The 26,763-nt window shown below is 44.8% G+C and overlaps 1 protein-coding gene across 4 annotated transcripts; it reads left to right on the top strand.

Annotated features, from left to right (window-relative positions):
- The first annotated feature begins 431 nt into the window (after positions 1–431).
- Positions 432–26,763, top strand: trim36 (tripartite motif containing 36). 4 transcript variants are annotated; one of them, XM_056592550.1, is made up of 13 exons: positions 432–754; positions 3,049–3,283; positions 8,880–9,229; positions 9,321–9,467; positions 10,953–11,048; positions 11,882–12,019; positions 12,367–12,482; positions 14,265–14,386; positions 18,752–18,869; positions 19,036–19,247; positions 21,570–21,753; positions 22,164–22,277; positions 23,569–26,763. In XM_056592550.1, exons 1-13 carry the CDS (start codon positions 692–694, stop codon positions 23,936–23,938), a joined length of 2,265 nt encoding a protein of 754 aa, XP_056448525.1. In that variant the 5' UTR covers positions 432–691; the 3' UTR covers positions 23,939–26,763. The 4 variants fall into 4 exon arrangements, with proteins under 4 accessions (XP_056448525.1, XP_056448524.1, XP_056448526.1 ...); XM_056592549.1 differs by having other exon boundaries at positions 3,049–3,295; XM_056592551.1 differs by lacking the exon at positions 432–754 and adding an exon at positions 1,780–2,174 and having other exon boundaries at positions 3,049–3,295.

The following is a 26,763-nucleotide window of genomic DNA, read 5'->3' as shown; positions in this document are numbered from 1 at the left end:
ACGATTCTCTTGCACCTGCCCACTCTTTGCCGTGATTCTTCTAATAAACAGAGTGAAGGCACCTCCTGTCGGGTGAATTTCAGTCATGGACGGATACAAAGAGCTCTATATGACGAGGCGGCGCTGCCCAGGGATGAGCTGACTGGCGTGCCACCCACTGGTGGAGGCGACAATAAGAGACGCGGGAGCGTACACGCGATTCTGACAGCTGGTAGTGGCTCTGTCCACGTTCCAAACGTACAGGTTGGTCACCAACCAATCACTGATTGGTTAGCAGTGGAAATAGGCACCGCCTACCGTAAATTCGGATCAGAGACTGGTTGGTAGGGGAGAGAGGTTACCGCCCACTGTACGTTCGGACCCTGGGGTCTATTCTGACAGATGTACAGTAGTACACGGGGACGAGGGCGGGGTTTGCACTCCAAGATGATGCCAACCAAAATCTAATTGCCTTCTTTCAGCTTGGCCATATAGTGCAGCCTTTGTAGAGAAACGGGCAAAGACAGCAGGCATACACGGAACACGCGGAAAATAGGATGTGGATCAACGACTAGATTGAATGTCATCGTCTTTAGTGCGATACAAAACCGCTATAGACTTGTTATTCAGGTGTTAAAGGGCTTTCCCATTTGTTTGCTGTTTTACATTTAAATAACCCGTTATCTCTATTGCACTGAAATAATCTGCAGCCATGTCGGATTCCGAGGATATGACGGAGTTTGCCAGTATCGTGGAGAGGATAGAGAGAGGAGAGGTAAGCTTAGTTTGACGTGCTGGTGATTTATGATCATGACACATTAGGTATGTTGGTTTCAATGCCCTAGAGGCCCCGCTGACGAGCTGTCGCTTTGATCGAGGTTTGGAAACAGCGGTTTACGCTTATTCTGTTATTATATTATATCTGTTATTATATTCAATCATAGTAATTCCCAATATTAGATCTGCGTCTGACATTCTAAGCATTAGTAGGTTATTGCAAACCATATCGTTTGTTCTGGCCTATTTACAAAATAAATATGGCGAATGTTCCTATTTATAGAAATTCTCCTGGCAATCGGCTATGATAAAGGGTACCCATGCACCGGCTCCTAGAAGGAGATACATGCGTACACGGGCCAGATCTATTATGGCCACAAGTGATTGATTGTTATTGTAATAAGATATAAATCAAGCGCATTCGTTGAATTTGATTAAGAATCCATTGCAACAAACACAACTGTGTGTGTGTGTGTGTGTGTGTGTGTGTGTGTGTGTGTGTGTGTGTGTGTGTGTGTGTGTGTGTGTGTGTGTGTGTGTGTGTGTGTGTGTAAGAATTAAAGTGAGAGAGTTCATGCCTTTTAGCCACGGTTAACCAAAAATGTTATTACGTTGAATGCCTTTGTACTACTGTAGCCTACCTACTATAGAGCTGTTACTCATCCAATCAAATTTAAAGACAATATCAAAATTGGCCATTCTATTGTGAAATATTTCCTCACAGGGACATTGACACTGATCAGAATACTTGAATTATGCGAAAGCTTTCTAAATAAATACAATTAAGACATATTTTCCATAGGTATTAGTTAATTTCTCATGCATGTATAATCAACCAGTAAGCTATATAAACAAATAACTAACAATAAGATCAGTTTACGCCTCTCTAAAGAAAGAGGGGAGAATGTGCCTGAAAGAGATTTTAAATCCTAATCGACCTTCCCCTAGTGCTCTTAGTAGCTCATTTACACAATAATGAATTAATTGAGGTCCAGGCTGGGGGATCGGCGGCTGCGGAGAGGTATAAGATTTTCCCAAAACTCCCCATGACTGCATTGAAACTTGATATCCCTCCAGTCGAAGTTCCTCCCCTTCTTTAGAATACCACCGGGCTCCAGCATTGTTCCTATGCAGATTTCCACCCCACGCCGAGTCTTCTACCCGCCCCACTTGGCCACCGAGCCCAGTGTGTTCAATCTGCTTGTGTCCAAACTGTAACTCAGAAACGAGTGCTGATTCACTAGCGCGTCCTGGTTCTCTGCAGCGTCACTCTCCTTGATTCTCAGTCGCCTCAGCGCATATTGAGCGATTGTGGTGTCTGGCATCTCCAGTCCGCTTTGGAGAAGTTGAGATTTGGGCTCTGAAGGGCATTTTAAACGTCCACCATGGCTGCAGAAGTGCGGCGTAACTCCATCGCGGTAAGTGGTGGACCAAACATCCGTTAATTTGGGGGGAGATGAGTGATTCATTCGCTATTTTAGTCCGAGCGCTCTAACAATCACTCTAACTTTGGCATTAACTATAAACATAGGAATATTATTATGTGGTCTTCTAAGTGGGATATTCTCGTTGTTGGTGGTTGTTAACTTGTTTCGTTAAGAGAACACACACACACACACACACACACACACACACACACACACACACACACACACACACACACACACACGAGTGTCACTCCGGACGTCGTGCTGGCAGGCTTATTTTAAACTTCCTTAAATTCCTCAACTAGTTCCGAAATGTAGGCTATTATACTTGGTGGTGACTCGTACGAGTAGGCCTATATCAGTATAGGCCTACTTCGATCTACTTATTTACCATATTGATTAATTGCAGGTGGCGCCATACGACGCTCTTATGATTGGCTACTTTATGAATGGATTCTATTGCCTAACAACCTTTTTAGTATTCCTCCGCATCTCACCATAAGCGGTTGAACTAAAGCAGCTGTTCGTTCATATACTTGTAATTTTCTGCTGTTATGTAATGGACACTGTCGATACACTTGAGGTGTTGTCTGAATGCACTTTTTGATCAGGGTTAACTATGGAGAGAACCAGCAGTCCCCCAACTTTGTCAAATATTACACAGACCTGTGCGCCTAGTATTTTGTTAATCAAAACCCTTGTGTAACTTTGCATCTAAGTCAATTCATGGTGCTCTTAAAAGTAATTAGCTGCTATATCTTTTATTCTGAGACCTCTGAAGAACATAAAAGGTCCATCGACCTTATTCTCAGCTGAAATAGCAGGACAACTGACACCTTTGTTGCTGGTTCTCCTTCACCCCCAGGTCCCCATCAAGAACATTGAGAGGGAGCTCATCTGCCCCATCTGCAAGGAACTCTTCACCCACCCGCTGATCCTGCCCTGCCAGCACAGCGTCTGTCATAAATGCGTCCGCGAGCTGCTGATGCTCAGCCACGACGACTCGTTCGACGCCGGCTCGGAGTGCTCCATGCCCGGTAGCCCCCGGTCCAGGGTGCCCTCCCCCTCAATGGAGAGACTGGACCGGCTAGTCCGATCAGGTGGGTCCCGGGGTAAGGAAACCAAGGATTTAAATTGGGGTCATATCTATATATTTTTTGGTTAAGTTCTTGATTGAGGAGTTCATTTTATTTAACTCCCCCCTCGAAGGAAAGTTGGTCTTGGACATGACTAAACGTTGACCTTTTCCAAGCTGAAATGGTCTTCACTTAAGGGTGATGTGCAGTATCGGTAATGGCAGTAACAGTCTGAACTGGGGGGTTTCTGTCTCAGCCAGTCCAACCCTAGCATTGTATTTGGAACCGTGTTCTGGTTGGAGCTCTGTTCCTATTTCAGGAAATTAACACACCGTCTACCGCTGAGCATCCTGGCCATAATGGAGCATGACTCTGCTTTTTCCTGAGTGTTGGGTATTCTTCATGCAATTATCTTTATACTTACATTTGATTCAGTTTTTAGGAGACGTTTCAAACCTGCTTGGACTCCTCTATCTTACAAAGGCTCTGTGCAAAGTCGATAAAACAAGATTTTCAAGAAAATCCAGAATAAATCTGGTCTTTAATCTACTTTAACCCTTTCTTTTTTGGATGGGGAAGTGTACTAATTATTCCCCAAAGGGAGTAATGGGGAAATATGCCCACGGGGCACAATTTTTACCAAAAGGAAAGATTAGATATAAGTAGTATCGTTGATTGTTTTGTAGCTCCTTTCCAGTATAAATGGAACCGACAATGAAAATAATAGTTTCTACATCTGTTGACTTGACATGATCTGTCATCACTGCTCCCAAATCCAGACCTGGCTTCTTCCCAGAACAACCACAGACCACCCGAAGCTGTATTGTATGGAACGCAAGCAACTTGCCAGCTCAGATTGGTTTTAATGACCAAGAATCAACAATCCCCCATTAAGCCCTGAATGAATTGGCTGTCTACCTTCCACTGGCCCCCGGGCATCCAGTTTCCATAGCAGGTCCCCTGAAATCATGCTAGCTCCTATTCATTTCTTCTTTCATTCATATTGCTTTTACATTGAAAGAGAAAGCTGCTGTCATTTTTACACGACCCAAGTGTGTGTGTGTGTGTGTGGGGGGGGGGGGGGATGGTGTTGAACAAAGCACCCCTCTCAGCTCCAGTGAGGTATTTCTACTCATTAGAAACGACTCAGCTCAGTGTAAAGGTGTGTGTGTGAGAGAGTGATACAATATGCTTTTAATTTCCCCCTCATGGCATTGCTGGGACTGTGCTTGAGCAGGTCAACGTCTAAGCCGGTTGGAGTCGTGGGACAAGGCTTGCTTTCTGCTTCCCCAAGAGCTCTGGGACACTCGCCATTTCCATGAACTTGCCCTTTAATTGTACCTCTGTCCTGTCGCCTGGTCACAGCCACAATGATGCACAGTTTGGACTTGATTTGTCTATACCGTCTGTAATACTTTCTTATGGATCACGTTGGGTATCACAATTTATTTTTGAAGGTCGAAATGATGATGGACTGAGGGCAAAATCGAGATTTAATGGAAAACGTTTCCAAAAAGCTTTCATCTGTTGGGAAGCAGACCATATAGATCTTATTTTAGCTCCCTCAGTCATGAATGAGTCAATTCATCATAGGCCGAATCGAGTCTATTTACAAGGGCAAAATGTCAAGTGCTACATTTGGGTTGAAGTAGCCATAGAGGATCAGTACCAGACAGACCTTTGACTAAAATTCCAAATTCATCTACAGTTCCAACACAAGCTTGTTTACCTCTGGCTAAGCTAACCGAGCGTTGGTTCGTCCACATGGGCTGCGGCTGGGACTATGCAGAACAGGCTTACCACTAAACTCCATGTACATGTTCACCAGATTATCAAGCATGCCGAGTTAATGTTATTTTCAAAACCTTGAGAGAACTTGAGCACATTACATCCCACCGGCTGCCTGTTGTACATGCCCCACGTTTTAACGCCAGAAGGTCACGCCCTATTGGTGGGGAGATCAGATCCTTGGTCGTCATGGTGACGCAACCTGATTGCAAGGACGAACCAACGAAGGATTAGCTGGACGAGGAGAAAGAATAGCCAGCTGGCTATATTTACCAGACCACTGGTGAGCATGATCCTGCTAGGAGTCCCAGCAGGGCCAGGCTGGGACCGAGGGAGGCGCTGACTGTAGCATCGGCGGAGTTGAGTTTCTCCTCGTGAGGGGTTTTATGTGACTGGGGTCTAAACAAAGCAGACGCATCTGTTTGGCTGTGCTTGCCCTCACAATTTTGAATATTTCCAAATTGTGTATTAGTTTGGCAGCTGATTCTTGACGTGTGCAATTGAGATGAGAATGACTGACTGTAAGCGTTCATTGTAAACATTTGAGGAAATTTCCTACAAATTCACTTGATGTGGTGTTATTTTTAGCTTTCAATTGGTTCCAAACAAGCGTAGCTGTGTTCAGCAAAACTTTGATTGCAAAGCAAACATGGTTTCCTATATTGAACAGGACATATTTTTCTTTAATGCGATTCGTTTTTATGGTCCTTTGTTGGGACTTGATATCTTGAATGCAAGGTTCAAGAGACAGCTTTCATCTCCTCATCCCATAATACATCTTAAAATGTAATTTTTTTAGCATCCATTCTGTGCCTAACTGTATAACATCTTTTGTGTTTTAAAGCTCGGATGATTTTCTCACTTATTCTTTATTTTGCAGCATCAACTCCAAGGCTTTTTATGTCCATCACTGTTTTGACGGAGATGTGTTTTGAGTCTTGCCATTCAACATTGCCATGTTTGTTTCTTTGTGTTGTGCTCACCTCACCTTTCTGCCGTTGCTTCCAGCCGCAGCGAGAAGGTCGTTTGGGCATCGAGGTAGACGAGGGCACCATGTTGTGGGTAGCTTAAGTAGTGAGTACAGTCCTTCTAGTCCAGTCTCCCCCCCCCCCCCCCCCCCCCCCCCCCCCGACCTCCCCTTCCTGTGAGCCCAGTGTGCTTCTTCTACGCCTAACTGCTTATAAAGCAAACGTTAGTTTCTTCCACTCATGAACGCATCTTGCTTAAAACATATGTTTCCACACCTATTTATGCAACTTATCTTCTCTTATTCATTCAATTAGTAAGCTGAACATTCCCTTTTATACCCTCGTATTCTAATTAAACTATGACTTGATGGTTATTTCAAGGCAAGTCATGGTAGCCTCACTGCTAGCATGAATTGCAGTAGAGGTACCCTCTACTGACTGGGAGAGATTTGCTTTCCACTATCGATTTGCGTCCCTTTGGGATTTGTGCTTTGCTACTGGATGAAATGTTGTGAGGGGAAAGTCTGGGGATGACTCGGGGCAGAAGGAAACAGGAAAATTGAGCAAAAATGGAGAACTATGTATTTAGTCTAGGAGACGGATAGGTTAAGAGAGAAAAATAGAGGTGTGTGTGTGTGTGTCCCTGTGCTGCGGAGCCTAAAATGAATTTGCAGAGTCTAGGCTTACCAGCACGTAAGAGAAATACCGCAACTGTTTGGGCTTGTTTTAGACATTTCTCATAGCTTCTCCTCTTGTAACTAATGTGTCCCTTCAGGGTATAAGCGCCGTTTATTCACCACTTGTTGCTTTAAAAAAACAAAAAATGATTAGGCTTGGCACACGCGTGCACACAAAAGCTGGATTTGACAGACGACACAAGCCCACTAATCATGTGGTCCCACAGAACTCCTCGGAAACGAGGCACACCAAACAAAGCAACCGGCGCCTTTGTTTAAAGATTAGGGCGGTCATGGTCCCTGTTGATACAGCGTTCTCCCTGATGCGTTTACTGCATGATTAAAGGAGAGGTGTCCCTATCCTCCTCCCACCACAGTGCTATGATCAAACGGTCAAATATTATAGGTGAAATTACCCGTGACTTGTTTCGAACGCTCTGTACCAGAATTGTTCTCAGATTTAAGACGGGCTGATGCTATTTTGTCGGGTAGCCTCGTGTCCTTTTTGTAGCAATAGGTATGGAGAGACTTTCCTCCCGATGATGTAGTGAAGGAGCTCGGTGCCAACGCCCCTTTTTTTTTTGTGCTGTCGGGGCCCAGCCAGAATGTACCGGTTCCGTAATGACTAGTCAGTTTTCGCCCTTGGCTCCCCCCCCACCACCCCTCCCATCCGCAGAGCTGCAGACGCACACACATGCACACGTGAGCACACACGCGCACTAGCACAGACTTGTGCGTTAGCCAGAGATCTATTTTCTTTTTGCGCTGACCAGCCCTAACTTGAAAGCCAAGTCTGAGTGTAGCATGCAAACACGCATACCGGCACATTCATTTGCGCTTATGTGTGCGTGTGTGGATTGTATGATTTGCATAATTATCATCAGGTCTCTTGCATTTTCACAACTCGGTCCACATATCGGCCTAAAAGGGGTTATATCCAAATGGTGTTGCAATACACACACATTAAACTCAAAACATGTTGGATGTTTTGCTTTGCTTGCTCTGTTTTGTAAATGCCCTTCCTTAGTTGTACCTCAGCCTTTGTTTTGGAAATGTGTTCAAATATTTCATCTAATATTGGAACGCTGTGTATGGAATGCTTATCAATTTCATACAAAAATCCAACCTATGCATATCCTCTCTAGACCTGAAGTATTTGAAACATTTATTTGTCCCGAATGGCTTGTCTTTTTGGCTTGCTGTTTCATCACTTTCAGTTTGCTGTTTGATGTGCTGTGTGTGTGCGTGAACTTCCTTATTGCTTCTTTGTGCGATATATTCCCTTGTGTATCCACGGTTGCTGAACCTTGTTACTATGCCCCCACCTTAGTGACGAGCCCAGTGTAGTTGCCAAGTGTGTATGTATAATGCTATTAAAAGCAATTCTGCTTTAAGAGATATCTTGGTCTGTTATTTAAATGAGTCTTGCTGCATTGAACTGGACACATGATTCCAATATTGAATATTCTTTGATTTCGATTTATCATCGTATCAATTCGTCATGCTACATTGTTATTCTTGATCATTCATCGTCATTCTTGCAGACATTTATTTGAGTCTGGAGAGAATGCAAATGCCTCTGTCCAGTTCGGCATCAACACACGCAATACTTTTTTTATCTCCCCCTGTTTTTAATCCTTTTTGAGTGCTCTTGGTTTCCATTGGTGCTTTTCCCTTGATTGATTGACTATGTTCATCCACCCTTGGCTCCCGCCCTACTTTTCCCTGATGTTGTGAAACAGTGCGTCTCCTCTCTCTGACCGCTGTTGGGACCTAAGGGCTGGGCGAGTTTGTGACCTCAGTCAACAACACTCACACCCTTGTGTCCTCTACAGCTGGGAAAGGGTGTGGGTTGGAGGAGATGAGAACAGACCCCATTTACACGTTGTGTGCCCCGCTCACACACCACCTTCATGCTGGTGACTATTGCCCCCTCAAAAGCAATCTTGGACCCTCAAAACATTGGCTTAATGGATGCCATTTTCGTGGTGAATTTCCACGATTGTGGCCCCTCCACCTATGATAAGGCTCTGCAAAAGTCAAATGATTCTTTAGATCTGAAGCTTCCTAAAGATTTCAAATCAGCGAAGCCAAGACTGTTTAGATGGGGACCAGTCTCTCGTCGTCTCCTCGTCTCACGCCTGCTCACCGCCCCCCCCCCCCCCCCCCCCCCCCCCTCCGTCCCAGGTTCCATGTCGTCCCCCGGCTGGCGGAGGAACTCGGTGACCCCCCGGGTCACGGCCATCCCGTGCCCGGGCTGCCAGCACGACATCGAGCTGGGCGAGCGCGGCATCAGCATGCTGTTCCGCAACTTCACGCTGGAGAACATCGTGGAGCGCTACCGGCAGGCGGCCCGCGCCGCCGTGGCCATCATGTGCAACGTGTGCAAGCCGCCGCTGGCGCCGCAGGAGGCCACCAAGAGCTGCATGGACTGCAAGGCCAGCTACTGCAACGAGTGCTTCAAGCTGAACCACCCCTGGGGAACCCCCAAGGCCCAGCACGAGTACGTGGGGCCCACCACCAACTTCAGGCCCAAGGTAGGACCCCCTCATCCCCCTCCAGGGAATCCATCTGTTCTTTGTCATCTGTCTGGCGTGATTGGTCTAATGTCCCCCCGGTGACCCCCAGGTACTCATGTGTCCGGAGCACGAGATGGAGAAGGTGAACATGTACTGTGAGGTTTGCAGACGGCCCGTCTGTCACCTCTGCAAGCTGGGCGGTTCCCACGCCAACCACAAAGTCACCTCCATGAGCAGTGCCTACAAGATTCTCAAGGTACTGGTCGGCTGATTTCCCCCACCACCTGTTGTCGGAACAGCTGAGGGGGGTGGGGGGGGGGGGGGAGAGATGCAGTGTCAGAGGGTATGACATATGGGTGTGGCTTATCGGAAGCTCCTCTAGAAGGAACAGATGTCTAGAATGTACGTGATGTTTTTGACACAAAGGTTGATGCCCGTCACACGATTTGATTCATTGTGTGAAATGAGACCAGGGTGTACGAGTCAAATGTTGTACAGCTGAGCCTCAACCTTTTTGAAAACCGATCCTGCTCTGATCGGATCCCCCCCCCCCACTCCCCCAGAACTGTCCATGTTCTCTCAGCCAATAGGAGTGTTCTCACCCAGGCTATGGATTTGTCTGAAGGAAAACAACTAGGATTGGGTGGAAAAAGACAACTGGACATTGACACTTCTGCTTGCTGGGGGAATCCCATCACTGCTGGTTAGAAGGGCATTCCAATGTATGTCAGTGTTGCTGTGCATTTAGGCGGGGGATGCAACCCAGCCCCAATACGCCCCTCTGCACACCACACACCCATAAGAAGGGGGACTCTACGGCCGATTATGCCTGCAATGGTTCAGGAGAGTTGATCAATCCGGAACTCACACCCTCGATGTGATCCATGGATAATGTAACGGGCGTGTCCCTGTTCTATTCAACCCCCCCGTTTGGGACAAAAGCCACCCACCTGGAGCCACATCCTGTTACACTGGTTCTGCTTTCCTTGCCACGGACTAGTGTGGCCATGGTGAGGCTGGGTTGCGTCCCCTCCTGCTGTAATATTAATGGCCGACCGGTGCCCAGCTCTTGCCGATCAGATTCTATTTGTTTGGAAACTGAAAACCGTACTCGCCAGCCAAGCCGTCAGACGCTGGTCAGTGGCACCCAGACTTTGGCTGTCGACGGAGTGAATCCATTTCAATCAGTTTGTTTTTTTAAGGCCTTGTGATGGGGAAGGTTCTGGGTTGAGGGCAGTGTAGGGGATGGGTCTTTTTCTAGGGAGGATCAATTAACACTGAAGTAAATGTTTTGAGTAGGTTAGAGCTGGGCAGCCCCTTTCAATCTGGTGCCCCTTAATCACCTGATCCAGCTGGATGACGCTTGGCTGTTTGTGCCTGAAATCAGATCCTCCACATAGACCCAGGGCCCAAAGTACTACATATTTAATAAGATCGTTTGTACGCTTTAATTTGTGCTGGTGTGTTGTATCCTGATTGTTTCAAGACTGGTATCGGATGTCTGGTCCAAAGTCAAATCTCTTGAGTGCGAGTTCTTGCGAAGGAAATATCTTTCCTTTTGCAATCACTTTCCCCGTAAGATTCCATTGATTTATATTATCTGCTGCAGTAGCAAATATCGATTCTTTGTTGCAGTTTTCTTTTGACATCGTGTTGTTTATCGTATGCTCTTCACGACAGCAGTGCATTGATTACGTTACGGTTGGCTCACTCCATCTCTCCTGATGTTTTCCTGCTGCAGGAGAAACTGGCCAAGAGTATCCATTACCTCATCAGTAAAGAGGACCAGGTCAGGACTCAGATTTCGGATCTGGATGTACTGATCAAGCAGACTGAGGTAAGAGACCGCTGACTCACCGCGGCATAGGATTTAATAGCATGTCATGTGCTCACTCCCAGCCCCTGGGAGTGAGCTCTACCCATTGCCTGAAACATGTGTTGCATTTTAAACATTTTCTGTTTAAGGCCATTTGTTTTGTGTTAAACATGTTCTATGCAAACATGTCAAAACAAGTATGACTGTTTGCAGTCTTGAATGCGTGGCGTGTTATTCACATGAGATGACACTGAAACGTTACACGATGAGGGTGTCGAAGTGAGGTAAAGGAAGTACATTTAAATGCGTATTGCAGCATAAATGTATCCTGCTGCAGGTGCTTACATGCTCATTACACATGTTTTTGTAAATATAAGAATTGGCTCATTACACATGTTTTTAGAAATAAATCCTCTGCTCAAAGACAAATGGTAGTCCATAGTGTCAGTGGTAACGGAGGCTTATTGATGGTATTGTTATTCCTGAATCGGTTCCTAATGTTTTTCGTATTTTCGATATTTACAGTGCTTCTGTACTAATGTGCTTTTGTCCCGCAATGTGATTAACGTACAAAGTACAAAGTATCTACTAGAACAAGGAATACTCACTTGCATGCAGCCACCCCTTGTTTAGGTTATATAACGGGACATTGTTCTGGTGTTTATCCCTGACTGTCGGTATTGTCCAGCCGTACAGATGGCAGTCTGTTACAATACTTTATTGGCCTAACCAACTTGGGCCTTCCAATGATTGACTTCTTCAAACTCCAATGATTCTTCCGAAAACGATTTTATGATTCAAAGAGCTCCAAAAGCAAAAAAAAATGCATTGTTGTACGTCGCCCGCTCTCTCAGGAAAATGGGCAGCTCTCCGAGCGGGAGGCCATCGCGCACTTCGACCGGCTGTTCGAAACCCTGCAGGAGAGGAAGACGGAGATGTTGCGGTCCATCGATCAGTCACGCAACCGACGCCTAGACCAGCTAAAGGGCCAGGTATGGTCTCAAACTGGGTGACGGGTTGAGATGGAGTGCATCCCTCTGTTCCATGGAGGGCGCGTGTGTATATCACAGTGACAGACTTCATAACCTTTTATAACCTGCCCTGTAAGAGCAAGGAAAACTCTGGCAATAGAGGAATCTTGGAGAAGGAAGAGGGAAGTATCTCTCCTTCTTGGAATGGATTTGAGTACAATTGGTGCTGCATGGGCAGGCATGAAGTAAATGATGAATAATTGAGTTTAAGTTTAAAATAAATTAATGAAAGGAAATGGAACAACATTCTTGTAGTTAAAATTGGTGTATGCGGCGTTGGGGAAAAAAGTGCTTGTTGGTTTTCCAAGGTGGAGGAGTACCAGGGAATGCTGGAGAACAGTGGCCTGGTAGGCTACGCTCAAGAGGTTCTGAAAGAGACGGACCAGTCGTGCTTTGTACAGACGGCCAAGCAGCTGCACGTGAGGTAAAGTGACACACGGAGGAGAATGACTTGAACAGCCGGGCAAAAGAATGACAGAACAACACTACATATGCTGCAAACCGAGAATCCTTCTCTTTGCCAAAACCAGAACATAGAGGCAGGCAACAGATATGAAATCATGGAAGTGTCTAAGCATTTCAAGCCATCACAATTAAAAGATACAAAACTTTTGTAAAACCATTATGCTGTAAAAGTAGAAGAGCTAAACGCGCATACATACATACATTCTCAAACAAACACTGGCAAACATGCGCAAAGAGACTCTGGGTCATCCCCGATAGAACAGTAAGAAACATTTTAACTGGCAAAAAATAAAAATAAAACGGATGCATAAAAATACACCTTTCTTTGTTGTGAGGCTTTAGCCTGACAGATTTGCTGGTTGCATGCTGAATTGAGAGGACATCGAAATATTAATTTTCCGTTTAAGTTATTGCAGAGAACGTTACACTTGTTTCTTTGTGAGGAGTATGTTTGTAGATTTCTAGAATGTTTAAAACCCATTATAGACATTAGTAGTGTGACTAGTGTGAAGTGGATACATGTGTCAACATTTGATTACTGTGTTTTATAAATTAAAGATAGTATAATAATTCTGTGTGTAGTTCTAAATTCCCACCGAGGCAGATTGAGGTTTAGGGCTGACTGGGACCTACTGGTGTATTTCCATGAAAAGGCATTTTCTTTTTATCCATTGCAACATTTCTTTCAAAAGCCGCTTCTGTAGCCTGAAAATTAAGTTACCAAGAACGGTCTTCTTGTAAAAAACACTTTAATTATATGTATTTATTTAACAGCTTAAAATGTGTTGTTTAACGCCTAATTGAATGCATTCAACCTCACGGAGTTAAGTCATGAAATTTGGGTTTACTGCCTAATCTGGCATTGCCCTTTTCTAGGACCCTTTGGAATTTTAGCCCAGTTGGTTATTTTAGCGCGGGGAGATCTGATTATGTATTTTGCATGACTGGCCAGTGTTGATGCATGTTTCAAACGGACTGTGATTATAGCAAATTTTTTGATAACCATTGGCCACTCTAAGCTCTTTGCAATTGGTAGTGTATCACATTCACCCATTCATTCACACATTCATAAAATGACCGCATTGTCTACCATCCAAGGGGACAGTCAGCTCCTCAGGGGTAGTTAGGGTGGTCTGTCCTGCTCAGGGACACACTGACACTTGGTTAAAAGTTGCTGGGATCTAACCAGCAATCCGCCCGGTTGCCAGAAAACCCGCTCTTGTCGGTTAAACGGGCAGACCCGCCATGCTAGTGGCATTAACAGAGGGTCTAAAGGAAAGCCATGGACCGTAAATAGAGTTTAACCAATGCATGTGCAGGAATGTAGCGCTCGCTAATCCGGCTAATTGATCCTCCATTAGCAGCTTTGACTATTTGGAGGGCTTTCGTTTTCAAAGACACAAGCTTTCATACTCATTCGGTTTATTACAGTTCTTGTTCTTTCAAAAATTCCAATAGATGTTGATCATATTATGTGATTTAACCTGGACTACTGTGCCGTGTAACTGTTATACAATGTATGTAATCTATGGTCAACTCGCAGAGCTAGGGTCCCCACATTATTGACATCACTTCCTGTGCATGTTATAATATGACACAGCACAAACATATTGCTCCTTCCCGGTTTGTTTCAGTATTACTATCCTATACTGTACACAGACGGATCGAATGTCTCGGTCTTTCAAGCTATCTTTCCTCACGTTTCTGTGTCTTACTAAATCAACTTCCTGTGCGTGTTCAGAATCCAGAGGGCCACAGAGTCTCTTAGGACCTTCCACCCTGCGTCCAACCCCTGCTTCGATGAGTTTGTGCTGGACACGTCCAAAGAGGAGATGCTGCTGAAGGAGATGTGCTTCGGCGGAGGTTGGTTGTGTGTGTGTGTGTGTGTGTGTGTGTGTGTGTGTGTGTGTGTGTGTGTGTGTGTGTGTGTGTGTGTGTGTGTGTGTGTGTGTGTGTGTGTGTGTGTGTGTGTGTGTGTGTGTGTGTGTGTGTGTGTGTCATCTAAATTGGACTTGGATTCTTAATAACTAGAAGGATCCCTTTTTCATAAGCATATTGTCGTGGCATTTCTTTAAGAGATATTGCGTCTAGGAGAGATCATGCAATCAGGCTTCTAAATGCAAAAAAGCACACAAGACAATTGTAGACAATTAACCTATTTTAATGCATGCATACACTAATCTCCTCTCCAGCAGAAGGAGCCCAGAATACTGGTTCAGAGCAATTTAAACAGTTTCATACCCTCCCCACAGTGCAATCGTCAATGACCAAATCAAATAATGTTTACCAACCATTTGTTCTCATCAAGCAGAAGAATGCATAGGGGGATCCCTGCTCCCTTGTGACCGGTATACCCCAGGCACAAAGGTTAAGGTTAGGTAACCCTACGAACAGGTAGGGCGGCTAGACGAAACAAAGAATAGGAAAAAAAAGAAGCACAGATGATTAATAGGAATTAATCACAATGGCCCTAACGAGTGCTACTTTTTGATCTCATTTCAAGATATTTTAGATTTTTTTTCCCTTATTTTTTTTTTTTATGACTTGGCCTGGAACCTGGGTAGCATAGCCATGCGGCATGCATGGCTGGCACTCCTGGGTTGATTTTAAATGGGAACACAAACCATGGACCTTCAGTTCACTCAAGAAAACTGCATTCAGCGCCATGGAGATATGTGTTTACATGGTTCCCTGACAGGAAGGGTCACGGCACATGTTTTTGTGGTGTAGTCATGTACTGTGGAGTTCACTAGCGTTCTGTGGTTGAGAGGAAAATGTGATGTACTGTCAATGGCCTGCTCATGAGAGAATGGAAGGAAGAATGAAAAAGGGAAGCTTTGTTTTTCTGAAGATGAAGACACACTGTGTTCTCTGACCTTTTCTACCATGGTGACCCTTTGACGACATGCACATCACTGTGCATCTCTGACTGCTCTCGGGGGAAACTAAAGTTTTCCTTAACCATAAGAACACCATTGATGCTGACAACAAAATGGTATATATTATCTATCGTTTGATTTGCCTTTGTTTCTAACTATTAAGTACAAAGAGTTGTTTTGAAACTGTGATTCAAACCCGTACCAGATCAAATTTATATAGTGCAAAGTTCAAATATATTACTGATTACAAAAGTTAATCTTGACTTTATACAACACACCTTCAGAAACGGCACTTAGTCATTGTAACTAAACAGTTAGATGATACAAGTAAGAAGAAGTAGTCGGTCCAATATATTCGCTTTGAATGAATTATTTTTGAATTAAAGTTATAACAATAAAAGCTGTACTTTTAACAGCGGCTAGCATGTCTGCTGAACTTGTTGAACATTGGAGTTGATGATATTTCATGTGTGTGTATATACCTTTTGGCCCTAAACACGTGTATATATTGGAAACTGACTTTTAAAGGAAGCCCATTAACAAATTACATGAATCGTTTGTGCAAACTGAAGTCATGCACTTTTGGGAAATAGTTTTGGCATGTCCACTGCTTGAATCTCCTCCTGTTTCCCCCCATAGAATCCAACCTAATCTTAAAATCGTAATGTAGTATGGCTATTCTCCTCAAAAAGAGGTTACGTTTCCGTGATGACCATGCATGAGGAGGAGAGAAAGAGGGATTGATGATGGATTTGACTTGGTCAATGGTTTTGTATGCAAAATGCTTCCTTGGCAAGGAGCAATGCGCTTTTACCTAATGGTCAGCAAGTACTTAATGGAAAGTGGAGCCCGCCACAGCTGGCCTGCAGGGGAGCTGATGGATGTGCTTTAACCCCGGAGTCTCGGGGATAATTTAACTTCATAATTTAAGTTATTTATAATTATGACGTAATTGTTCATTATGCAGAGTGCAGCTAGGAGGTAGTCCATGGAAATTATTTTAAGGTTGCTTGTGTTTGTGGGGGCTGTATATTGCAGGATACAACTGCTGGCCATGAATACATTGCCGAGAATGAGTTTGTTACAAAGACACTTATTTGAACAACTAGAACTAGATTACATTCTAGTCAATGAACTGACTGCATAAGCTTCTATGCAAGGTGTCTTTACACATTTGCTGCTCATCAATTATCAGTTGCGTGTCGGAATGGTGACTGGAAATACGATGGAATAAATAGAAAAAATAGTTTCTAAAATGGAATGTTTTTTTATTATGTTCTAAAAAAAAAAAGTGTGTTTGATCCATGTTTTCTCCCATACTACGCATAAGGATCTGTTTGTTCACCAGTATACACAACCTTGGCATCATCCTTACCAAAGGCTTTTGGCGTAGAGCCTTTGTAAGATGTTTTTCCTATGGTAAATGCCGTGTCAAATTCTTAACTTCTAGGAAGGGTTCTGAAGAAAGGGCAGGGTCACAATGTCATGTTGCAGACACTATGACTCCCTCATTCCAACCCTGGTACATTTCAAAATGTTATAAATTGGCAAACTGTTTTCAATGGCATTTCATGTGGTTCCCGAACTTTTCCATGTTGGCCTTGCTGTTGTTTATTGGAAATTGTGGTAGGAAGGACATGACGATGTTGGTGAAAGGCAACCGAAAACCAGCCGCACTGGCTGTCAGGAAAGCCATCAAGCACCTAGAAAAAGGAAGAGAGCGTCTCCCTGTGGCTTTTAAACGAGCCTTGGTGGGATCTCTGGTCAGACCGGAACCATTATCCATTCTAGACCAATACTGCTCAAGGGGTACTTGGCTGATGAGCAGTTATGTTTTCCCTTCCCTCTTTAAATAATTAGGAGGTGGAGCCTCGTTGTTACAAATATTACAAAGGAAACGTAGAAAGGACTGCAAGCCGACTCATCCTTAGTCAGTCGTGGTACAAATAGATTTGGCATATTATGTATATTTTGTTTTTAATTGTTTGCCCTCACTAATTAAATGGGTGTAAGGAAATTGCAGATTTTGACAGTGGAAAGTAATTATAAAAGGCCATTATTAAGTTTCTTTGAGTAATTCTCCAAGCCGTGCAGTGTATTCTGAGAGTTTTTACATTAAGGCTCTTAGTAGGCTGTTTAACATCAGTACTGGCATGTCTGGGCGCACCGGCCCTTTGGAAAGGAAACTAATCATGAAATGTGTATCACCACACTCAAATCCTCTCTTTATGGCCGAATAGGTGATGTCAGTTAATGTAAACCGACTTCACTTTGTCAGATTGGATTGGAGTCGTCTTCCAGTAAGGCGAAGGCAGCTTGTGATGACAACTGGGATTTAACTGGAGATGGGAAGGAGATCCGTTTTGAACGAAACAAAGGGGGAATTTAATTTAGGAGTAGAGTGACTGGCGGGGAGCTGAGGTGTGTGTGTGTGTGTGTGTGTGTGTGTGTGTGTGTGTGTGTGTGTGTGTGTGTGTGTGTGTGTGTGTGTGTGTGTGTGTGTGTGTGTGTGTGTGTGTGTGTGTGTGTGTGTGTGTGTGTGTGTGTGTGTGGAAAAGTGACTGCAATGTACTATAAGAGGAGAAATTCCTATTGGGGGGAGTTAATCTGTGTGGGGGGGCGCGACTGGCTGAGGTTCTTTCAGACGAGCCTTGGAGGAGGACAAAGATTGCAGTGGAAAGAAGATTGTCGAACCCAGAGAACAATCACACTAGCTCCCTGATGGAAATCCTTTAAGTTTTTGTGTGGATATGAGAATAATGTACAGGAAATGGGGAGTGAACGGTGATTGGGTTCGGTCTTGGGGTTGGAAAGTGAACAGAGATGACTGGAAAAGGATAGATAGTGGAGCTGAAATGAATGAGGGCTTCTTCTTTGTACAAAGTGCATCGTCTGTATATCCGTCTGTTCGGGAACCTCTTAGCAAACACCATTAAGCAGCTCAATCCTGTCCAGATCATCTCAATACATCCTCCTTTAGTTCCATGGCTGTTGCCAAGGGTTGTAGGCACTGAATTGATTTTTATTTTCTGCCTTTGATTTTTATTTTCTGCCATTTTCTCATTGACTTTCTCTTTTGCATCTCTGCAGATGTTTTGAGTAGTTTTTGATCATGGCAAAATACGTCCTTAATCATGTGATGTGTTTATAGAGGTTATCTGAGATTAGATACCTTGAATTGGAAAAAAAATGAATGATTCTTAGCTTTTGTTTCATATAAGTGCAGGACAGCTTTGCGGGGGCTAACCATGTAAATGCACTAGTAGAAATCTACACATTTTCTTTGAATGGAAGGTTGTTTTTCTTAAATGTTTACTCTCTTCTCCTTTTTCTTTTTTTTTTCAATCAGTCCCTGACCCTCCTTTGATTGACCTATCACGTAGCAGAGTTTACAATGAAGCCACAATCTGCTGGAGGCTTTCTGATGACCACATAGCTACGGACCACCAGCTCCTGGAATACCGCAGGTTAGCAATCTGTCGGGTGTGTGTGTAGGGCGGCCATCATTTTAAGACTCTATAGGGCAATTGCATAACCACAATTCAGAGCCTAGTAAGTTGTGTCGGTTATATTTGCAATGTATTTCCATCTGTAATGACCTTTGCTGACGTGTCCTCCCTATCCTCCATCCAGGCTTGGGGGCCCGGGCCAGTCCCCAGCCCCGCCTCAGGAGGACGGTGTGGACTCGGGGTCCTGGAGGACCACCGAGCGGGTCTACGGCGCCAGCACCGTAGTCTGTGACCTGGAGCCCGACAGCCTGTACGCCTTCAGGGTCCGGAGCTGCCGTAGCTCCATGTACAGCCCCTACAGCCCGGAGGTCACCTTCCACACCCCCCCCGCCCCAGGTGACGATGGGATGGGTTTTGTTTTGAAGGACCAGATAACTATGCTTGGTAGACAAGGTTTTACCTGTTCTACAGGAATGCAGTGAGTCGTGTGGTCCCCTTGTCGTTGGGTAACTGCGTGTGCTCCTCTTTCACCTAGTTTACCGAGCCATCGATGGGGTCTGAGCGGAATGGATCTTTTCAAATCCATACAGCTAGTTGATACTCCCCAGAAGGTCCCCTCTGCTCCGGAGGGGGCCCGTTTGTTTTGTACTGTAGGATCGGTCCCCTTTACTGGGCCTCATTGGACCAAGGTTGAGTCTGAGCCCCAATATCCACTTTAGTTCTCTGGGCATGTCTGAGTTATCATGCGTGCCAAATTTCAGGAACAACAGCCTAGCAAGACTGTCTTAATTTACTTTTATTAGCTTTTTTTTGGGCTTTCCCACTGTGCATTCTATTATCCAGCAAATCACCATGACGACAACCTTTTGGATTTCAGACAGCTGAGGCCACCAAAGTTGGTTGTATTTTGGAATAGTTTATTTTGTTTTCTCCCCCCTCCCTCCCTTTGTTCCTCTCTGCTTTGAGCAGGAACCGTTGAGCCTCAGTTCGGTCTGCATCTGTCCGTTACATTTAAAGCTCGCTAGGGTGCCTCCCATTGGCATAGACCCATTTAAAAAAACAAAACATAAACCTCTTTTTACATTCTCTATTAATGAACTGTTATCGTGACCGTCCATCTCTGGTGCTTCTTTTGGTTTTTTACACCACGCTCCAGTCTCAATATGAAAACCCTACTGGCAAAAAATGAATAGCACTAGTTTATGTGCGCTCGACTTGCTCTTTTGTGCACGTTTGATCGCCGATGCACTCAGAATGGCCAGTTAAATCTAGGTCTGATGCAGGAATTTAATTAGCTTTCAAACGGCTGACACTCGAATTGGATTTCGAAGCTCTTCCCAGAATGCAGCATATATTTAGAGAAATCCGCATTCAACGTTTCCTGGTGGGGAAACCTGACCCAAAGGGGATCCTGATACCCGCTCATAGTCGTAGCCCCTTCTGTGATTATGGCCACGCTTACTTTGCACATTATCACAGTGTGTCTCTGGTGTAGCGTTCACAGCTCACTGCCACATTCCTCCGCTCGGTGACTCTTGTAAGGGGGACAGGAGGGACTCACTGAGCTGCAATAACGGGGTGGAATGTTTTGCACTGCTGGGACAACGGTGGGAAGGGGAGCATGGAGAGAAACCAGGAAATACAATAAAACGCCAACATGTAGGAGGGCTGCTTCTCCAACATGATGAAAAAACAAAGGTGGCGTGGTTCTCTACGAACGTTACATTCCGGGAATCGGATGTCATCTTGATTGGCAAGCTTGGCCAGCTTTTGACATGCTCAGTGCACTAGCACACAAGTGTGTGTGTGTGTGTGTGTGTGTGTGTGTGTGTGTGTGTGTGTGTGTGTGTGTGTGTGTGTGTGTGTGTGTGTGTGTGTGTGTGTGTGTGTGTGTGTGTGTGTGTGTGTGTGTGCGCCATTACTTATTACACTTGTAAAATAAACCTCTATATTCTCATTTATTAAGAGTATGGAAATAGTTGCTGAAAGCCTTATTTTATATTTGTGTGCTACTTCCCCATTCCCCAAAGCCCCATGAGCAAGTCTAGTTCTCGTAACTCGTGATAATCCAGGCCCAGAGTTGGAACGTGTAGTTTCTCTTTCTAACAACTTCCCCCGTCATATGGAAGTAAACTGGGTCTTCCTCTCTCTTTATCCCCCCCATCCCCCATGTGATCTGTTCAGACTGCATGCGACGGTCCAGTGAGCAGGTGTTAGCCTCTGTTGGCCTACATGTTTCTATGTTATGCTAATGACGGCCTATGGCCTAGAAGCTATTTAAAGCGCATGTTTGATTCCACACAGATGAGGTCTATAAATGCCTCATGCACGCGAGAGATGGTGAGTAAGAGTAAGCAGTGAGGTCATGGATTTTTGCATTGCCTGAGGTAGGCCTACATGCCACAGCCATCTGATCCTCTCCCAGACGAGGGTCTTGTGTTGCAGCGCCCTCTTGTGTCAGCCTGTGAAACCTACCATGTTAAGTAAAAAAATATTTATTCAGTGTTATATATTAATTTATTATAAAAAAAAAGGATTAAATGCAACAGGGCAGCTAGGTAAAAGGGAAGACTAATATTTTACACAAACAGGCAATCCATGTCATCAGTTTTTTGGGGATATCAGTGTTCTTGCGTGGAAGCAGTATTGGGACAGATATCCTTGCATGTCTTTAACCGTGTAATTGTTTTTTTTTTAACCGACTGTCTGTCTCCGCAGCGTTCGGGTTCCTCTTCAACGACAAGTGTGGCTTCAGCGCGGAGCGGCTGGTGCTGAGCAAGCGGCGCGACAGCGTGGAGAGCCAGGCGGGCATGGCCTTCCTGCTCGCCTCGGAGCGCGTGCAGACTGGCAGCTATGTCGGCCTGGATTACATCATAGGGGACATGGGAATCACCCAAGGACGGTAAGGGGACTGGCCCCACGAGGTTGGGGAAGACACTCTTGGCTTTTGCCCCTTGAAGTCGACTGGAGACTGAATGCGGACATTGGACTGTTGCTGAGTGTTACAGTTCAATCCTAGTTAGGCATTGACGCAGCCCCGATCCCTTCAGGGCTGTTGAGATACATCCCTTGAGCTAATCCCGTCTATTCAATGATTTATTAAGGATTACGATTTGCTTTAGTCTATTACCTTTTTTTATTTTATTTTGATATAAATTTCAGCATTCCTATACGGTGACTTATTTCACACAGAGCCTCTTCCTTGTCCCTTCTAATGGAGTTTCAAAAAACGTTGATTGGTGGTGATTTCTCCTGAGGGTCGAGGTGTTCGCTGTGATGGTTTTGCTGAAGAGGTGCTCTTCTGCTTCGCAGTCACTTCTGGGCATTCCGGGTGGAGGCGCACTCCTACATGGTCAAAGTGGGCGTGGCCTCGGACACCAAGCTGCTCGAGTGGTTCCACAACCCCAGGGACACCAGCAGCCCTAGGTACGCCACCATCAAATGTGTGAAGAGAAATGTATGCTGTATTAATGATTCCCAAATGAAATGTGTGTCAAACCTTTGACGAACATGACATTCTTGCAAAATTCCAACGCCATTGAGAACAAAACATCCAGCCACACCTCCGCACACACACACACACTCACACAAACACCCGCATGCACACGCCCAAACAAAAATTGCTTGAGGGACAAGTCTGGGTGACTCGCGCCTAATCCTGTGATGCAAGAGGCCCGGTATAACCCTGTAAACGGCTTAACCGCGCACAAAGCCCTCCTCACAACATCAAGCCGTGTAGACACTGGAAGGGAAACGTTATTTCCCCTACTAATGGCTCATGCTGTTGACACACATGGTTTAAAGCAACACAACGGTATCAGAATAAACCTTTGAGACGACGGGCGTACTCGGGAACATGCAAGTTCATAACATACTGCAGAAAGAGGACAAATTTGCAAAAAGGCTCAAAAAGGTTTCTTTCGAATTCAGAAATGATCCTCATCAAACCGCTTATCCGTGTTCGGGTCGCAACAGCTCAAGCAGGGGGCCCCAGACTTCCCTTTCCCGGGCCACATTGACCAGCTCTGACAGGGGGATCCCGAGGCGTTCCCAGGCCAGTGTTGAGATATAATCTCTCCACCTAGTCCTGGGTCTTCCCCGAGGTCTCCTCCCCACTAGTCGTGCCTGGAGCACCTCCCTAGGGAGGCGCCCAGTGGGCATCCTTACCAGATGAACCACCTCAACTGACTCCCTTCTAAGCAGAGGAGCAGCGGCTCTAATCCGAGTTCCTCACGGCTGGCGGAGCTTCTCACCCTATCCCTAAGGCTTGACGCCAGCCACCCTCCTGAGAAAACCCAACTCGGCTGCTTGTCGCCGCGATCTCGTCCTTTCGGTCGTCACCCATCACTCATGACCATAGGTGAGCGTAGGGAACAAAGATCGACAGGTAAATCGAGAGCTTTGCCTTGCGGCTCACCACTCTTTTCGTCACAACGGTGCAGTATAGTGAAGGCAATACCGCCCCGGTTGCTCCGATTCTCCGGCCAATCTAACGCTCCATAGTACCCTCACTCGCGAACAAGACCCCGAGGTACTTGAACTCTCACTTGGGCCAAGGACTCATTTCCTGCCCGGAGTAGGCAATCCAACGGTTTCCTGCTGAGAGTCCTAGCTTTTGACTTGGTTCCTCCAAAATAAAACAACAAGACAATGTACACGACCAAATTGTCCGATGCTTTACTTAACCATTAACTTAAGAAAAACGTGTGCCTTTTAGGTACGACCAGGACAGCGGCCACGACAGTGGCAGCGAGGACGCGTGCTACGAGCTCTCCCAGCCCTTCACCCTCCTCACACTGGGCATGGGCAAGCTCTTCATCCCCAAGGCCTCAGCTTCCTCCGTCTCCTCCTCCTCCGCGCTGGTCTCCACGGCGGCCAGCGAGCGCGTGCTGCCCATGCCGCAGCGCGTGGGCGTGTGCCTGGACTACGACGCGGGCCGCGTGTACTTCTACGACGCCGACACCATGAGGTGCCTTTACGAGAGGCAGGTGGAATGCTCCGGGACCATGTACCCTGCCTTCGGCCTCATGGGCGGAGGGAGGGTCCACCTTGAGGACTTCATCACGGCAAAGAGACTCACCTTCTAGTGGGGGAACGAGGGGGATGTAAGAAACCTGGCTGGTTTAGGGTCGGGTCTTTCTCGGGGGGCGAGGGGAGACTATTGGATTGGAACTGTGCTTCTCCAGGAGAGGAGTCCGCAGTTGAGAGGCGGGTGATTGTCCTGTGTGTGAGGGGGGGTACTCGGCGACAGAGTGCATGTATAACACTAGGTCTGGGCTTCTGCTACCGATGCACACCAAAGTCTCTTAACTTATCTTAATCAACTGTAACTCCACCCGGCTGTAATCAACCGCTATTGTATACTTGTTCATTGTTTCATAATAGGGCTTCTCAATTTGCCCTGTCGTAGTACTGTTCGCTAATGGTTTTAATTGATTTAAATTATTTTATTTCTATTTTTATTTTATTTTGGTACAGTCATGGATGAATATTTGAATATTCTTTGGGATCAAGTGTGTGGTTGTTGGTTTGTGTGTGTGTGTGTGTGGGGGGGGGTTTGCGGGTGTGTGTGTGGGTGGGTGTAATCTTGGGGAAACTTTGAAGCTAGCATCTTGGTGCCTTCTTTAGAAAATAGGTAATTAGTTTGGCTCCAATGGGCATATTTATTTGTGGTACGTTAATGCACAAAACTATAGAAAATACTGAGGGCAAAAAGTGTGATTTCATGCACAATTTCAGCACTAAAATGTTTTTCTTTTTAGACAATGATTTCTTTCACTTTTTGTACATGGTTAGGGTTAGCCAGCCTTGATTCATCTGTTCACAAATATCTTCAGCTGAATTTTGCACATACTTTCTTGCACATGTTGGAATTGCTATCGACCCGTTTGTATCACCGCCTGGTTGCGTCTTTACTGTGTGTTGTAGGCACAATGATTGCATCACCGTCTCACATTAACAGATCTCTCAGCAGTACTGTCTCACAAAGTCACCAATATCATTACATGCTGATATTAATGTTCAGTTGTTCACAACATTTCACAGTTTGCACTCTGCTACTAAAGCTGTTCTGTTCCAACATCCAGAAACTACACCCGGGGCACCTTGAACACTGTAGAACTCGTGTTCCCACGTTTGTAGCAGCAAGTTAATTGGCCCTGCAGAGGTGAAAAGAGAACATCACAGCTCACTTATGCAGAACACACATTTCTGTGGCATGGCTAGCCACAGAATTAGTTTACAGTTTAAATTTTTTTTTTTTTTACAAAACAAGTGCTACTACAGAAGTCCTGATACCCTTGTGGTTGCTTCTTGTGAGACGTGAACACATGGCGTCTCAGTGGTTTAGTGGTGTATCGAGCCTACCTAGCCGAGACAAACATGTAAGTGGTTGATTGGTTTTGGTGAGATCCACCACAGTGTTTAAGTCTAGAAGAGCTCTTGAGGTTAATCCCCTCAATCTTTGTGATTGGGTAAATGTTAACTCATGCGTTTGTTTTAGTTTGTTATGTCTGGAGGTATAAGGTACTAACTGCGTGTTTTCTCAGGTTTATTGGCCCTTGCCGGTCTCTGTTGCTACCTACCTCCTAAAGCCCTGGAAAACCTTTACTACACTACCTTTCCTCTCTGAACTTTTTTGTTCCAGCTTTGGTAGCAGTCGGTCCTTTTTTCTTGCGTTGAAGGAACTGTACCTTAGGCTTTTTTAATTACTATTTCAACTTTTGCATACATGTGTATATTAGACAATAACTTGAGTCAAATAAAAGTACATATTCAAAGTGTCCATTTTTTTTATTTTCATGTTTGTTCAACCTATTTAACAATATACATTTGGTGAAAAAATTGTGTATCCAAGTAAATGTTATATTCTAACTGCCTTTTGTGGGTGTATTTTCTTTGTGGATTTTATTTTCTAATTGTTGCTATTAACGTACTTTGCTTTGGTGTTTTACTTGGATTTTATTGTAATATTTTCAACCTGCATTTGAATCAATATTTTTTAGAAAAAATGCAATACAGTGAAGTTACTCAAGCATATCTAAATGCCACACTTTTGTGGTTTTAAACCAATATTTTAGTTGACATAATTCGGTGTTTCATGACCCATCAGTTGTTCTAATTGGTTATTTACTAACATATCGTTTTCCAACTCTTTCCCACATCCGAACGATTGCTGTACAGTCTATATTTTTAGGGACTGTTTGAACACCTTGAAACCAGTCTATGCACATAACAATTCGTACAATTCACACATTTTTTGGTTGGGGGGGGCGGAGGGCAGGGGAATACCATTACCTTTGTAGAATGTATTGTGGCTTTTTAGGAGAAACTAACCACTGAAATGTCACTGCATAATTCAGTGTCAAGCTAAAGGACCACTAAAAGAAAAAGGAGTCAATGTCACGGCCACATCACAATCATGCTTATACAAAACCCAAAGTAGCTCCCACAATCTGATCTAAAGCTAGCACTTTAGGAGCATGAACGCACGTGGCTATGTCAATATGTATGATATCTATGTGTGTGTGTGTGTGTGTGCACAATATTGTGTAGGCTGTAGAACAGTGAGCTGGACGTTATTGTATGTTAGAACGTATTGACCAAACCATAGCAGGCAGGAGGCAGAGGTGGTCACTAGTTGTCAGTGATCAAATGCTGACTACTGTACTAAGAAGATGCAAAAGAGTGGAAGAAAAAGCACTGAAAAAAAAATTGCTTGAGGTTAGAGTGACCATGTTGTGTGAGCAGTGTTCTACTGATGTATTGGGATCGTGTGTGTTGTGGCTTTATACTGTAGCATGGGTGAAATGTCTGCTATAATGTCTGCCCTCTGTATTGATTTTCGAAAACGCTATTTAATTTGTAGTTAGAAGCTCTTATCAAATAAATCTAGCGTTTTTATAATCCAACC

The sequence above is a fragment of the Gadus chalcogrammus genome, chromosome 6 (assembly GCF_026213295.1).
Source record: "Gadus chalcogrammus isolate NIFS_2021 chromosome 6, NIFS_Gcha_1.0, whole genome shotgun sequence".
Lineage (NCBI taxonomy): Eukaryota > Metazoa > Chordata > Actinopteri > Gadiformes > Gadidae > Gadus > Gadus chalcogrammus.
Note: the sequence above shows the minus strand (reverse complement) of the source record. Positions and strands in the feature narration are given on the sequence as shown.

What these genes read in the sequence shown, in the direction of transcription:
- trim36 (XM_056592549.1), top strand. Translation starts at nt 692, where the DNA reads ATGTCGGATTCCGAGGATATGACGGAGTTTGCCAGTATCGTGGAGAGG. An exon ending in GCCAAGCAGCTGCACGTGAG is followed by an intron (nt 12,483 to 14,264) that starts GTAAAGTGACAC and finishes GTGCGTGTTCAG; the next exon opens with AATCCAGAGGGCCACAGAGT. An exon ending in GGAGATGTGCTTCGGCGGAG is followed by an intron (nt 14,387 to 18,751) that starts GTTGGTTGTGTG and finishes TTTTTCAATCAG; the next exon opens with TCCCTGACCCTCCTTTGATT.